Below are 17,479 nucleotides of genomic sequence, written 5' to 3'. Positions count from 1 at the left end.
CCGTGTCTCCGTTCGCGCGGAATTAAAAAAAAAACAAATTACTAGCCTATGTGTTCTAAATGTGCCAAATTTCAGCGAGCTCTACTCAGCAGTTCTGATGATACCTTCAAACAAATATCCATCCATCCAAACATTCGCATTTGTGATATTAGTAAAAAGTTAGATTGGATTGCAGTTATATTAGGTACAAAACGCATTCCAAACAATGCTCAATATCATAACGAAATTAGGTCTAGACAAATAAAAATAGGTCGTTATGCCGCCGCGAACATACAAATCATGGCCTAAAATAAAATATGATTGCCAGTAGTCTATAAAAATAAAACATGAAAGCCATAAAGCAGATTATAAAAGAACATTAGCCCATTTAAAATATCTTATTGTATGACAGTCGAGTGTTGTTCCTATCGACTAATGAAAACAAACGAATACAAGCTACATTTAATTCGCGATTAGAGCGCCCACGGCAATTTATGTAATCGTTAATCGAGAACATAGATTATAACCAAAAACAGAGGCGACATGAAGAGAATATATCAAAATAATATTAAACACATTTCATCTGTCAGTCAGAATATAGGCATTTATTATAGTTAATTTAAAAATTAAGGTACGCTTATTTTTTGTTTTTTTCTTCTGTTTATCTTTTTTTAGCCGACTTCAAAAAGAAGGTTATTATAAATTCTTGATTCAGTAATACGCATGGCTTATCACATTTATACTTTTTAAAAATTTCGTAAACATAAAAAAAACCAAAAGCCAGTCACAGAAAGATATTTCAATTTATGTTCTAGATATTTTAAAATAGAGTCATTTTACATTTCGCTAGATAAAAAACAAATAAATTTCAGATTTTATTTGTGTAACGCATATTCTACTTAAAGCCATTTAGTTTTGCACGTCTGTTTTTAGTGAGTACATTGACCTATTTCTTTGAAATAGAAATTATATTGATAAAACAAAATTAGCACAGCACTATTTTGATATTTTTAATAGTCTGTAGATTACTATTATTGTTTTTATTTTAATTAAATAGCATTGAATTATTGCTTTTTTATCACTTGTTAGTTGCCAGTATGTTTTGTTTTCATTTCTTTATTTGAAATTATTAAAAAGTGACGATTATGTTTTTTTAATCTTGTTTTTAATGGCCAGTGATGTTTTATTTTGATTTGTAAGTGAAGTATAAAGGTTATCTAATATTTTAACCGTCAATTTTGTTTGTTAAATAAGTCTTAAATCATTTTCAGTTTATTTGAGGTAACACTTTTGATGTTCTCTCTCTTGTTAGTCCCCTTTTCTGCCAAATCCCTTCTCATCCCTTCCTTATAAGAGTAAGATATGTTAGAATGGTTTACGTTAGATTGGATTCATTGTCATATTAATTATCACACATTGTATACATTCTTGGCAAGCGTTAGTTGCTCTTAACTATGAGCAGATGCAACTCATCGACCTAACTAGCATGCCCTAGATCTAGATGAATCTAGATTTTCTGTACCAGTGGTCGTAATTATGTTACAGATTGGTGGAATTATGTTTCGTAAACAGGAAATATAAATCAAACACCTACGAAATACTACGAAGCAGATTTAAATATACTTAGAAGTATACTGCAGCTCTATTTAAAAGAGTGTTGAGTTCAATTTATGGCTGTGCAATAAATTTTTGGTGGTATAGATCCGTGGTACTGGCGGGTTGAGCGACAGCCCTGGGCGCTTGACAAAAAGGGACTCTGCAGGTCTGCGAATTACACAGTCTCACGTAACCCTGTTACCCCCGACCTCCCCAACTCATGGTAAATTAGGAGGAGGCGTAGAAATTCCGCCCAGGGCGCTAGTAACTGGCAGTGAAGATCAGAATGTGTTCGGTTTATTACCGACAATTTAACATTAATTTTGTGGTAGAGTTATTTCTTACTTTGATGGTTAGGTTTGGTTAGCTGTAGCACCGTTGGTTTCTAAGACTAAAATCTTTGTATGAAACATATCGTCATCCCTGTCATTATCTTTGACAAAACAGAGATAACAATATGTTTTGAATGGTTATTTTGGTCTAAGAAACCCACGGTATAAGATTTAGTTTTTAATTTTAGAATTTAGTGATTTAATTTGTCGAAATATGATTTAAAAGCGTATTATTTGAGAAATATAATAAATGCTCCATCAATTTAATTATTTAGGCTATCATTTATCGAATTCGATCATAGACAATTAATCATTCACTTTCCAGATTTTACGATAAAAGTCAAATGTTATCTATGGTTACTCAATATTTGCAACGAATTGCATTGTTCTAAATTAATCTATGATTTCCCTATTTTTTTTAAAAGTTATATTTAAACAAAAAAATATATAAAAATTTTGAATAAAAAAACGAAAGTTTTTATGTGGCCGAATGAATCTTGAACATGTGATCTTTTACTATAGTTTCTGAGAAACTTATTTTCTTCTCTTTTTTATATTAATTGTGCTAAATTAATAACAATTATAGAGTCGTTTACTTTATCTCCCAACAGCTGAATGACCTTAGGAATATATCGAGTGAGTTCCATGAAACGTAATCTAGTTCTAGACGACCTAAATTGTCTAGACAATTTCTAGCTTTAAATGCGCGTGCTTAGAAGTTTAATTTGTCATTGTTAAAGTTATCAAATGCCTTGATGATTTAACCTCAAGGCGTTTTGATGCTGGAATATTACTTTTATTGCATTTTTCAATATAAATTTCTTTAATAATATAGAAACGTATATTTTCACCAACCCGCACGTGGCCAGCGTGGTTGACTAAGGCCTAGTCACCCCTAACATAGGGTAGGCTCTGAGCCCCTCAGTTGGGACGTATAGTGAACTGATGATGAGTATATTTTCTTATGCAATCGCTTCTTTAAGGAAAATCCAGCAATTTATCACTTAAAAATGAGAACAGGATAAATTCTGAAATGATCTTCCAATGAGTCAAATGAACTCTAAATTAAATCTTCTCTCCTGTTATTTCGTAACTGAAAAACCCGTAAGGAAAATACTCGTCTTTTCATCGGTGTCAAAACAATTGACGATAAGAAAACGCGTGTAACGGAATAGTGATAACATATGCAAATAATATTAGTCATCCCATGTTACGGATTAGCACAAAAATGCGAACAACACGACCTTGTCATTATCAAGATTTTTGTGATCTAATTATTTCTTGTCTATGGTCGATTTTACAATGAATACACCAAATGAATTCCAGCTTGATACCTTCACGCATTTTTGAGAAAAAGGGTCTTGACAGACGGACGGACAATAAAGTTATCCTATAAGGGTTCTGTTTTTTTCCTATGAGGTACGGAACTCTTAAAAGTACGTTTATAATTAAAAGTTTTGCAAGTCATCTGCAGTTATCTGTTTACTGACATACCAAAAATATTTCTTTTATATTATAAGGTGGCAAACGAGTAAACGGCCACCTGAAATCAAAGAAATAGAGAAGCGACCGCTGCCCTTAGACATACGTAATTGCAGATGCGTTGCCTAACTTTAATCGACGCACAGAAAAAAAAAATTTCGCCTTCCTATGTACTCCCTTCGTCCAATCCACTTCCCATATTTACCTTATGAGAAAAGGGTGGGATGGGACTGAGAACTAAAATTAAATCAAAGAAGGTTAAGAATACATTGTTCAACCACAGAACTTTATTTTCAACTTGAATATATTTAATTTGACAGATTAAATATAATTTCAACTTTATCGACTTCCCGTGCCGAATTAGGCTAACGTTTTCCGTTCTCTAGACCTAATTTTTATATCAATAATAAAACTAAAACATCACATCCTTTTAAAATAAGTCCTTTCGCTGCATTGTGTTTCTCTCTCTCAAGGTGCCTCTCAATTTAATGGAACTTGTTTATCTATGTTGCATAAAGACTATTGCATTTCTTCTCCATCAGAAGAGATCTGAAGGTCTTATTTATGAAGATTAATTTGGAACATAATACCTAGCAACTAATTTATGGTCGATTAGCGGTCGCTCGCGATTTCGTCAACGTGGAAAAAAGTACATGTCCAGTTGGCAGGCGTCCGGATAAACCCGGTAGGCTTTTTGATTATGTATCCGGCCTAAATAAACGGTGTCCGGGCCATCCGGCTTTTTGCATTTAGCAAACAATGTACGGTATGGTTCGAGGTTTGTACGGTACTAGTTCAGAAGTTAGGATAGTAATCAAATATTCTTGAAAGATCACGACTGCATTCCAAACTTTGCTAAAACTGTTACGTTATTTCAAGGTGACGTTGTAATGTTTAGCGATCGCTTAAAATATTCATCAACAAATATTTGCTACTAAATTCTTATCCTTTAAGTTTGTTTGCCAGCTAATTAGCGCCGGCGCAGTCTGACCTTGACATTCCTGTGACAGCGTCATAGATCAAGTCAAGATTTAAAAGAGATATAGAGCAAACAGCCTTGTATGCATTTTATTTTTTACTTAACCTCTAATCTTTGTCAAATTAATAGGAAAGTGTCTTAAAAAATGGCGAATTTAAAAATTTTATTCAAGTAGTTTCTACCAATACATCAAAAACGCACAGGATAGGCATAATATAAAAATGTATTTACTTATAGGAAAAGAGATTTTTAAATATTTACACTTCTTTCGTAGATTTCATGATCTGTATGTAGTCCGCGTTGGCGCCAAAACGATTGTTGCTGTGAATTATTTAAAACAATCAAATAAAAAAAAAACAAATTGACTCTATAGCGGCGTTGTAATTATAGGTTGCTGAAGTGCTTAAAACTATTCATATTAACAGACTAGAAATAAAAGTTTCTTAAGTTTGACTGGGCTATTTAATACTTAAGGATTTTATGGCAACACGGATAAAAATTTAAATCCGTCTTGAATCAGAATAATACAACACCAATATTGGCTACACACATTTTATTTATTTTTAAAGAAAGAACAATAGCATGACATCATCGGACTCGATGTTTTTATTTTAGTTTGTAAAAATGGAACCGTCAAAATAAACGCGTTCGATATTCAAATCGTGAAATATTATCGCAATCCATTTGGCCTTTGGAAACAAGTCGTTAAAATGAATTATGGCCGTCTCAATTACCCTTACATCGACGGTTTATCGTTAAAATTGAGATTAGAGAATAAAATTCTTTTATATGATCGCTTTTAAGTAATATTAGAAAGCCAACGAAGCTGTATAGTAAATTTTATTGTTACCTGTCAATACAAAAGATTGATTTAAAGTAGAATCAAATGTTACAATTGGGATGCTGTTTCAAGATTTAATCATTAGAAACGAAACTATTTCCTTTCTAAAACAGATTAACTATCGAGATACAAGCCACTCGATCAAATCTATCTCTCTCTCTGTCTTTTCAAAACATACTGAAAATGATGATGATATTATCGTAATATTTTTAACAGTAGTGTCTCTACATGGCATGGCAACACTTTCTCAAAGACAATCAGTCATGATCAGTCACGTATATTTGACGGATAGACCGAGGTCACGACAAAAAGTGCAAATTTAAAGTCAAAAGCCTAAAAATGCTTGGAAAATGAATGAAAATGTAGATATTTAATTTTTTTTATTGGCACTATGCTGTCGCGTAAATGTTATATTTAACATGTTTTTTCTTAAAGTAATTTGTACTCGTTAATTAACTTAAATATTAGCACTGGAATAAGCGACTGGTAACATGACATTTTTATTTTTCTTTTATATGAATTCATTTGAATTTGGTCAGGATTTTAAGAAATAATTTCCTTATAAAAAATAACGCCATCTATGTAATTAAAAATAAACAAACAATGCTTTCCATATTTTTTAATTTCTCTAAAATGATATTTAGAACATACTGTACCTAGCAAACTATAAGTACTGACTACAAACAAATGCATAACATTTGAAAATGTTCTGTGTAATTGTAAATCACACATTTCATTGGGGTTAGCGTGTAATTCATAATACCAAAGTATCGTAGTGTATTTTACCTCGGTTACACTGCTGCAACATGTTGTTATGTTAACAATACGGTATACGATAAAAAAATATTGTTTTTTTTTAAGTAATTTATTTCATCTTGCTGTCAATATACTATGTGCCACATTATTTGAAATACTTACTTAATATTTTACTTCTTACTAATATTATAAATGCGAATGTTTATATGGATGGAAGCATGTTTGTTGGTAGGTATCTCCAGAACGGCTGAACGGATCTCGATGAAATTCGGCATACATATATAATAGAAGGTAATCTAGAACACATAGGCTAGTTATGTTTTTTTAAAGCCGCGCGGACAGAGTCAGAGCGATAGCTAGTCCTTACTAATATTATAAATGCGAAATTAACACTGCATGTGTGTTTCGCTTTCACGCCAAAACTACTGAACTGTTTTAAATGACATTTGTTACATATGTAGATAGTCTTGAGCCTGAGAAAGGACATAGGCTACTTTTATAGTGAAAAAGGGTTGTAAGAGGTCGAAAGAGGGGATAAATAATTATACGAAAGTATCGAAATTTTTCAGGAGCATTGATGGCTCAGGGGTTTCAGAACTTGACTCGTAATCTGCTGGTCCCGGGTTCGAATCCCGCCATGTACCAATGTGTTTTTCGATTTACGTATGTACATTTATCCGACGTTCTTACAGTGAAGGAAAACATCGTGATACAACCTGCGCATATCTGCGAAGAAATTCAAAGATATGTGTGAAGTCAACCCGCACTTGGCCAGCGTGGTTGATTATAACCTAGTCACTAACTTAGGGTAGGCTCTGAGCCCCTCAGTTGGAACTATAGTGAGCTGATGATGATGATGATCGTAATTTTTACAGCTAGAAGCTGCTGTTAATTTGATGTAAATAAATATAACGTTCAAAGGCACAGAATAACAATAGAAATGAAATTTTGTACGGGATTATTCAAGGTCAAAGCTATTTTACAACACATTTAAAAAACAAGAACTTATAGTTAATCTATTCAAAATATTCGGCCGTTCTAAAATATTATTGATTGATATATAAATTGTGTTTATAAAATGCTTATAAACAAGCTATTTACAAAAAGACCATGTATTTTTCAAGGCAACTGCATGTTAACAATTTTAATGCGAACGAAACGCGTGACGAAATTTATGGCTTTTTTACACTCATATTATGCGAATTGTTGAATAAATTTCATAATCTATAGTAATTTATTGTTTAAAAAGGGTATTGACAGACAGACGGACAACAAAGTGATCCTATGTGAGTTCTATTTTTTCCTTTACCCCTAAAGACAATAAAATAGTTTTTTTTTTCGATTTATAATAGCTGTCACCTGACATAGTCGCGTGGAAAAAAAAGTTTAGTCTATGCGCTACTCCAAGCTATAACCTATTTCTATACACGTGCATAAAGCTATTTTCATGTCATTTAAAAATTAAAAAAAAAATATGTTCGAATTTCAAATTAACGGCCAATCATTATTTAATTTAAATATGTTTTGTATTACGCATTTAAAAATGGAAAAAAAGAGTTACTTACTTGCTAAAATTATTATTGCATAAGTTTAGATGGATGTTTGTTAAAAGATATCTCCAAAACAGCTGAACGGATCTCACTAAAATTTGGCATAGATGTAGAACATAGTCTGGAAGAAACATAAGCTACTTATTAGTTTTTTTACGCGCGAACGGAGTCACGGGTGACAGTTAGTATACTATAAAAGATATATTTACTGTAATCTATCAATAAACGTCTATAAAGTAATTAACTGAAGCTAATATAAACATTGTTATTGAAATACTGTTTATTGCGCGTAGTTTGTTGTAAAACACTTCGTTCCCTTTAAACAAGTGAATAACCGATAAGGTCGACTATCAATTAGTTAGGTTTCCTTATGATTTAAAGTACTATTAAATGTATAGTTTTATTCAAGTATCTTAGCGGCTCGGAACATCGCACAAGTCACTGTTAACGGGGCGTAAAGGGATGCGGGGTAGCACTACGGTACCTTGAGCCAACAAGATTTTTGAATACGTAATCGCCTTGATGGTACTTCAGTAGAATATTGATTATGCTTAATATGACAGTGGTAGAGTATGCAGCAGCTCACTGGCTCAGTACAATACCATCACAACATCGAAGAAAGGCTTGAAATCGAATGAATTACGCGTTTCGTCTCATGAGTGTACATGTCAGAGGGCAAAATCTAGTCCTTTTCCTTCCTTATCTTACTAATATATTAAATGCGTATGTTTGGGTGTATGGAAAACCGAATGGATGTTTCTTACAAAGTAACTCCAGATCGGTTTAACGGATCTCGGTGAAATTTGGCTTAGATGTAGAGCATATTGTGGAAGAACATAAGCTACTTATTAAGTTTTTTTACTAACGCGCGAACGGAGTCTCTAGCGACAGTTATAATGAAAGGGTGGGAAGAGGGAAATATTTTACACCTCCTTCTACCTTGTAATAGGTGTAGGAGGAGGCGTGGGCTATGTCCAGTTACTGCAACCTTTTGACTTGCTGCAAATTGCAACGACACTTCACTCTTTCAACGAATTGTCAGCTTACTCGTTAACCGTCTTCTACAATAAAAATATCTTTTAATTAATTTAAACATGCTTTATAAAAATGTCTTGTAATAAGCCATTTACAGCAACCGATTTAAAATGTGTCAAAACTATATTGAATTCTTTTATTCATCCCAGGAAGTAAACTGATAAATTTGTAAACAAAGGCTCATTCATAATCATATCTCTGGTATGTTATGACGTTTTTATAGCTTACTAGCTGACAACCGCGACTCCGTCCGCGCGGTATTAAAAAAAACATAAATAGTCGATTAAGTTCAAATTGACTCTACATTTTATTTACAAAACGTTTCTATCTCACATTTTAAACCTTCCTTAGACCTCCAAGAATATCTCAAGACCAAGATAAGATAAATCCGTTCAGCCGTTCTCGAGTTTTAGCGAGACTAACGAACAGCGATAGATTTTTATATATATAGAAGATAAAATATAATTATTATGTTCATAAAACGATTCTCCTGTATACTTGACACTTCATATTTATCAAAATATTATCTTTTTAATACGTTAATAAATTACATAGATAGTTTAAAGCAGAAGCCTTGGCATTTACAAAAAAAATGATTTGTTCTCAACTGTTGACAGGTTAAAACGATAAATAAAAAAAATAAACTTTTGTCTATTAAAAAAAACAATATAGATCATTTATTTTAATTTAATTATACAATTTTGGAAATACCGTTGAACAGGAAATTAATTCGGAAATTTTTATTTAATAAATTAAATTTTTAATAACTCGCGCAATAATTTGAAAATAAAAAAAAATCAGGGCAGATTAATTTTCGATAGCAATATTTAAAAAAGGAAACAAATGTTTTTTTTTTACTGATATTGATATGTCTCGATATTAATATCTTAATCGATTCAGTATCGAATATCGTAACGGTATTTACTCTTGAACGAATAAGACCACAGATATCTTACGGTCGTAGATAAGGTTTCAGTTTTTATATTCAAAGTTTAACCACAATATTCTAGTAACTTGAGATATTCCCTTTGATAATAGCGCTATTGTAAAGTTAATGTTTTTTATAGCCTTGGTTAAATGTCTTTTTTCGAACAGCCGAAATCAAGTAATAATTTTCGTGAGCGGACATTTTAATGTCATAAAGTTGTGTGCGAATAAATGTTACCAGAAATTGTAGAAATTTTGAGTTTTGTCGCAAAATATGCAGTCAGTCTATGGTCAAAATATTACCTATGATATAGTTTTTTCTACACTTGATTTTAATATGAACCCATACTTTTGCCCGCGTCTCCGTCCGCGCGGAATACATAAAAAACTTAATAAATAGTCTATGTGTCCCAATCCGGTAACGATAACTAAGTAACAGCCCGAGCCGAGGCTCCTGAGGGAGCCCTCGAGTCTTGTTACTCTGAAACGAGGTTCAGGCTAAGCGCCATCTGCGCTCGGCCACCTCATGCCCGGTGAAGCTGTAAATGCCTCTTCAAGACAGTGACTCAGTCACAAAAAAAAACTATGTGTTCTTCTAGACTATGCTAAAAGTTCATCAAAATGTGTTGAGCCGTTCTGGAGATACCTTCTTACAAACGTCCATTCGTACATCTAAACATTCACAATTTATATTAGTGTGATTTATTAATTTATTTGCAGTAGAATGTATGCAATTAGACTTAAATTTGTTTCTGTTTGTATGTTGCATGCGAACAAATCGTTGTTGGCGCTTCAATTCTCAGCAAAAGGCACCCCGTCGAGTCTGTCTTATAAAACCTGTCTAACCCACTACACTAAAAACTAACCAACAAAAACACTCAGCAACCAAAGGAGAGATTTCTTGTGGTTTTATTTTTAGATGCGTCTATACTTTCTTATGTTTTGAAAATTTATGAGTAAAAGCGAACAACCATAGGATAAAATAAAGATTCAAAACCATATGCCGTCTGTGCCTTAAAACTTCGGACTTGGCAATTAAAAAAAAATAGTAGGCAAAAATTTATATCGCATTTCGAGAAAGACAATTCTGGCAACTTACACAATAGCGAATAAATTTATTTTAAGGCGATATTTCATAGTAAATTTTATTTTTTATTAGAGTTTAAAACAATTAAATATCCAAAAATGAATTTACATATCTACACAATAGGTTTTTGTGACAAAGTTAATGACAATTTTGTACGCAAATATTAATAATAATTTCAATATTTAAAATGAAAACAATACAATAGTGAATATATTTTGGAAATTAACATGATAATAACCAGGCATGTAGTTCTTTTAACATCTTAAAATATTTTGTTTAGTCTTCCTTGCCTTGAAATGTGACAAGAAAAACAATATGTAGGACGGTGTTATTGTTAAATTATGCAAAATAGCGTTTTACTTACGTGTTAGTCATGGCAGCTTTTGACAACACTAAGCACAGCCAAAAGGGTCTTAAGAAAATGCAAATACCAAACTATTTAGTTCAAATTTTTCACAATGTATTTAAAGAAACAAAATCTTTTATTATCTGTTCATTGTTCACGTAAAATAAAAAAGAAACATTGACAGTTCGAACGGAATTTACATTTAAAAAAAAACGAACTGTCACTTTTCGAATTTCGAAGCGCGCGCGGGACTGACGTTTGCGAGCGCGGGAGCGTCTGTTCTCTATGGCCGGCGCGAACAAACTGCGTTTCCCGCCAACAAACACCTGATTTAATATACCGCGAAAATATATACACATATATTATGATAATACAAGAACGGTTTCGATACGGACAAATATGTTTCAAGTGTAATCCTGTCAATTTTGGTATGAACAAATGTTTTATATCAAGTTGTCAGGATTTTGTAGCAAAGAATTTGTTTTAACTTTCCAATAAAGTTTTGAATTCAAAAATAAAAAGGTTTTATTCAAGAGTGTATTCAATCAGTAATTTGCACCGTCTCACAGAATTAAAAAAAAAATAATATCCTATGTGTTCTTCCAGACTATGTTTAAACCTATGCCTTTCACCGAGATCCATGATGCAGTTCTAGAAATAACTTCTAACATACATCCATCCATCCATTCAAACATTCGTATTTGTAAAATTAGTAAGAAGTAAGATAAATGCAACTGTTTTATTTTAGTTTAAGATACATTTTTAAATATTCCAAGAATAATTGTGTCGTAATCTTTTTTATCATTTATCAAAGCATATTTTTTGTTAGTTTGTCACGAAAATCGTACCTTGAATATATTTTGTAACGACTAATTGACACACTATGTCATATGATAAATTTAGTCGTTGTTTTGAACAATGATTCACAAGTTATGAATCTGTAAAGAATTCACTCATAAAAACCTATTTATCAGATAACTAGCTGTCGCCCGCGACACCTCCCGCGCGGTGTCATAATCTAAAACATAGTAGCCTATGTGTTCTTCTAGACTATGTTCTACATCTTTGCCAAATTTCAGCGACATCTATTGAGCCGTTCTGGAGATTACATTCAAACAAACATCCATCTATCTGAACATTCGCATTTATAATATTAGTATGATTTATGCTTCATGTTATACGTTTTTAAACTATTTATCTAGTAGTAACTGTCACCGGTGACTTAATTCGCGTGAAAAAAAAGATAGTAGTCTATGTGTGAGTATTCTATTCAACTGAGTGAAAGATACATAGAGTAAGGAATTTTAATAAAGAAAACTGGATTTATCCTGTTTAGCATGGATATTTGACAGATAAAGACAGGGCTGTATTAGGATTAATATTTTACGAGTATTCCATAATATTACGCTGCAGTATAATACTACGTAGTAGTACTAAATCAATGTCAACGATAGTGTTTTTGTGAGTAATGAACATCTTTATAAACAAATAAATATTAAATATCACTTATGGCGACACTATTTAGTACTTTCTTCTAATATTTTATGCAATTCTTGTGGAAACTTATTTAAAAAGAAACGATAATTTTTGAAATTAAATGTTTAATATATTTGCATACTCGATCCGGCCCTGTGTGAAATGTCAAAGGCATTTAAAGCTGCAGAGAAATTTGCATTTTAATTTAGATCTTAGCTGCAGTGGAATTATCGCTGTCATTCATATTTAATTGAGGAAATCTACACCGTATATTGAAAACTAAAATATATTTATATTTACTATATTACTTCCTATCGTTATTTACTAAAAAGTCAGATATAAAAACTGATAATTTCTTTTTAATCTTACTAATATTTTAAATGCGAATGTTTAGATGGATAGATATTTTATATTTCCAGAACAGCTCATCGGATCTTGATGTTTGGCATAGATTTAGATCAAGTCTAGAAGAAATAGGCTATTAAGTTTTTTTTATTTTGCCAGCACGAAGTTGCCAGCAGCTAGTTATAAATTATGAATAAAAAATAATACATATAATTAAGTAGTTATGTTGGTAATAATTTGGTCCCTTAACTATAATGTAAGTCACGTATTAAAATTCAAGTGTGTTAAATTTTATTTCATGAGGTTATAATCTTTATAAACTGATCACATTTAGATAGAATGGTTTTTTTATTCAGTGCATGCATTAACCTAGATATTACAATTGCAGATTAAAAATAATCAATGTGTTCGAAAGCTTCTGATCATAAATTCAAGATTGATTTGTTGTCGGAATCAATAGTTGTAATACTATTATCGTTGTACTAAAAATATATAAAATTATCGTTATTAATGTGATTAGTTACAATAAATTGAAATAGAAACATACAGCGCCATCTATTGTCCAAAAGCAAAAACAAAATTTAAAACATTCAATCGGCGGCACGGCATCTCATATAATTGTGATAATTAAATTAAAATAATTTATTTACTATTTACGCTATTTAAAAAGAAAATAATGAGTAAAACTCGACTACTAAATAGTATAATTTTAAAATACATCATCAGCTCACTTTACGTCCCAACTGAAGGGCTCGAAGCCTACCTACGTCAGTGACTAGGCCATAGTCAACTACGCTGGACAAGTGCGGGTTGGTTGACTTTACACATATCTTTGAATTTCTTCTCAGATATGTGCAGGTTGCATCACGATGATTTCCTTCATCGTAAGAACGTCGGATAAATGTACATATGTAAATCATAAATCTAAAATCACATTGGTACATGGCGGGATTCGAACCCAGGAACCACCGACGCTCTTTAAATACGATCATACAAAATATAAACTACTTCGGTCTACTCTAGTTTGTAGTCACCTTTATATTAAGGTAACAATACATTACATTGAGATGAATTCCACTAAGAATTGTCGGAATTGTTTATCAACTCCATTGAATCCATGAATGAGTATTGTTTCCACGTAAATATATTTTAAATTTATTATTGGTTAGTATGTGTTACGTAAGACATACGTTACTATGACATAGAAAAATAGTGTTGATTTTTACAAATCGTTTATTTTTTAAATTATTGTTAATTAAAATCAATGTTTAAGGCATCTGAAAGCAATTATAATTCCGTTTTTTTAATGTACAAATATTTGGCAGAAAATTTGTAAGTTCGTATTGTGTTAGTTCTCGGGGCCGAAACTTTTTCATAACCTTATCTTAGTCATATTAAATGCAAATGTTGGGATAGATGTTTGATGGAAGTTAACTCCAGAACGACTGCATAGGTTTCGCTGATATTAGTAGATGTAGAACATAGTCTGGAAGAACGTATAGTTTTAAGATTTTCTTTAATTCCGCGCTTACGAAATAAATTTAGTTGTATGTATGAATGAATTAGTCAATATCCCGTCATGGATTACCTCATTCACTTATTAAGTCAATGAATGAAACGTGAAATGACAACTAAAAGTATTATAACATTCAAACTTTACGGAAGATCGTCGTTATATAAACACATCAAACAAACGAAAAAAAAATCGAAAACACAACAAAGAAAAATCTTCTTTGTTGATTATAATAAATATAGCAAGCTGATATACAGTTTGGATAGTACTATACCTTTGTATATGTCTTTTCAAATTCTTACGCGTCTGTTCATTGTTTTATTTACATGTGTGTGTTTAACTTTTTGTACGTGTATAAAATATTTGTAAACAACAAAATGTTACGTATTTTTCCTTTTCGTGTCTACTTTTCCTCATTTATACGTATTAATAAAATTGGACTATCGGTATATTATATCAAAAAAAGATCACATTTCGTTCACAAGACGTATTTGCTACTTTGTCTTTCCGCAAATCTGCGTTGGTTCCAGGTAATTTCTGGAAGATCTTCTGTTCGAATTTTTTTAATTTGGTTCATATACTCGTACAGAAGCGTCGGTGCCTCAGTGGTAAAACACTTGACTTGCAATCTGCAGGTCCTGGGTTCGAATCCCGCCATGTACCAATGTGTTTTTCCATTTCCGATTTACATATGTACATTTATCCGACGTTCTTACGGTGAAGGAAAACATCGTGATGCTGCACATATCTGAGAAGTAATTCAAAGATATGTATGAAGTCAACCCGCAGTGAGCCAACGTGGTTAACTATGGCCTAGTCACCCCTAACTTAGGGTAGGCTCCGAGCGCCTCGGTGGGGACGTATAGTGAGCTGATGATGAATGATGAACTCTTACATACGATGATTGATAATATCATAATTAAATATATATTTGATGACCTTTCGCCCGCCACTCCGACCGCGCGCAATTAAAGATAAACTTAACAACTAACATATGTTTTTTTCCAGAGTATTTTATACATCAATGCCGTTCCGGAGATACTTTCAAACATCCATCCATCTAAACATTCGCATTTATAATATTAGTAATATGAATTATATTTGTTGAATTTTCCGCCATTTTGACGTAACTGCGCGAACGATGTGAGCTTCGTCTCTCTTATTTATTTTATTAAATTCATAGAATTATATAAAATGATTCACTTGGGATACAAATAAAGTTATAATTAATAAATACTGTAGCAATGATTCATTCATTTAGAACTAAATTATTAATTAATAAATATATAAATATTTATTGTAATAAATTAAAATTTCAAATACATAAGTTACTTATAAGGATAACGTCGATGTCAGTTAAGCAATTCACCGGACCGGACAGTAATCCACACGTCCGGGTTCGAACCTCGCAATATAATAAATTGTTTTCTATTTACATATGTACATTTATCCGACGTTCTTACGGTTAAGTAAAATATCTTATTGCTGCACATATCTGAGAAGGCCAAGTCACCCCTAACTTAGAGTAGGCTCTGAGATTCGATGGGGACATATTATGTCTGCTCATGTAATGCGCCGACAACATATTACTATCTTACTAATATTATAAATGCGACAGTTTAGAAAGATGGATGGCTGGATGTTTGTTACAAGGTATTTCCGGAACGGCTTAACAGATCTTGATGAGATTTGGCACAGATGTAGATAGTCCGGAAGAACATGTAGGCTATTATTTTTATTTTTATTTCGCACGGACACAGTTCACCAGGGATAACCGAAACAAACCGAGCTCGGCTGTGAACTTCAAGGCGGCAGCCCCGCCAACAGCCTAGGGCAGAGTGGGCTAATAATCTGCTTGCCCGAACTTTATAGATTCAAGAAACGAACACAGTAGAAGGCGCACTGTGAACGCCCTCTGCCCCACTATGGGGAGATAGAACTTTAAGTCAAGTAAGTCAAGCACAGACGCAGTCGCGGGCGACAGCTACTAGTATAAACAAGCAATAGCGAATCAGTTAGTGAAAAACGGGTCTAAGAAATTGGGGACCAATCAATCGCTTGACACAGATGACCTTTTAAATGTACCAATATTTGCGACGTTAGTGACATTTCAATTTTAGTCGGGTAACATTACAGGTTCAACTTATCGTCATTAGTTTTCAATTGTTGCCAATTTATGATCTGAGTCACACGGTTTTTGGATGATTTAGACGGCTATAGGTACATATGGAAGAAATGAACGTTCACAATTTGCTTACAAGTCAAAACGTATACGACTGAATTCCGCGACCAATTTCATCAATTTTACAATTAAACCAATTGTCCTTAATACAAGTGAAAATGCAATTTAATTAACCCAATCAAGTATTGCAATTGGTGCTTGGACGCACACAAATTAAAAATGTGATATAAAACTTTTTTATACTTACATAATGTACGAAATGAAAATATGACTTCGACCTCGTTTGCAAACAGACGATGTGTCTCACTGTATATTTATTTTTATAAAGGACCTCGATGGTGCCAGGTATTTAGGACGCATCATAAATAAAAATAAAACACTTACGTATATAAGCCCAAAGAATATAGTCGATAGACTAATTTACTTCGCACCTTATTACGTGGAACTAGGCCATCTTTATATTTTTACAATCTTCCACCATACTTGGGAATCCCTTTATTTGATAGAGCATGACGCTTATTAATTGAAATTTTTTTAAAGGTATTTTTTTAAATAGAGCCAACTTATCATTGCTATATTTATTAAAAAAAAAAAGAAATCTGGCTGAATGAAAAATGATTGTGTCCTTTTAAATTTTTTTAATTGTCGATGCTTGAGGCAAAATTTTGAATTTAGAATGAGAGGAAGCGCGTTCGAGTTTTGCGGCGTCTATAAATAGAGACAGCATTGGCAACTGAGAGGCAGTCGTAAACCGAGCTCAGGTGAAACATCTTTAACTGCCATTGTTTCGGCAATAAATCATATTCAGAGCAAGGTGTCTCGTTTTAAAATCTAACCTAATATTAAAACTCACGCGTACCATCTTTCGAACACAATAAGACTTAACAACAGGTGGTATCTTGCCTCAAAACATTTCCTATAAATGTAATAGGAATTCCCAAGAAAGGAAAAGAGCCTTAAGAAAACCAACCAATAGACAATTTCTACTGAAACATTTTTTCATTCTTAGTATATTGAAGTCTGAAGTCACATTACTAATTACCTTTTTTTTAT

General features: G+C 32.4%; 1 protein-coding gene across 1 annotated transcript in view; it reads right to left on the bottom strand.

Moving 5' to 3' along the window:
* Swim (Secreted Wg-interacting molecule) overlaps positions 1–11,186 on the bottom strand; it is a 39,911-nt gene extending 28,725 nt beyond the window's left edge. The window contains 1 exon segment of the mRNA NM_001312143.1: positions 10,929–11,186. Coding sequence (NP_001299072.1) covers positions 10,929–10,939 — 11 coding nt within the window. The 5' untranslated portion in view covers positions 10,940–11,186.
* Positions 11,187–17,479: the final 6,293 nt, after the last annotated feature.

This window comes from Papilio xuthus, unplaced genomic scaffold (assembly GCF_000836235.2).
Source record: "Papilio xuthus unplaced genomic scaffold, Pxut_1.1 DF829758.1, whole genome shotgun sequence".
NCBI classification, from domain to species: domain Eukaryota; kingdom Metazoa; phylum Arthropoda; class Insecta; order Lepidoptera; family Papilionidae; genus Papilio; species Papilio xuthus.
Note: the sequence above shows the minus strand (reverse complement) of the source record. Positions and strands in the feature narration are given on the sequence as shown.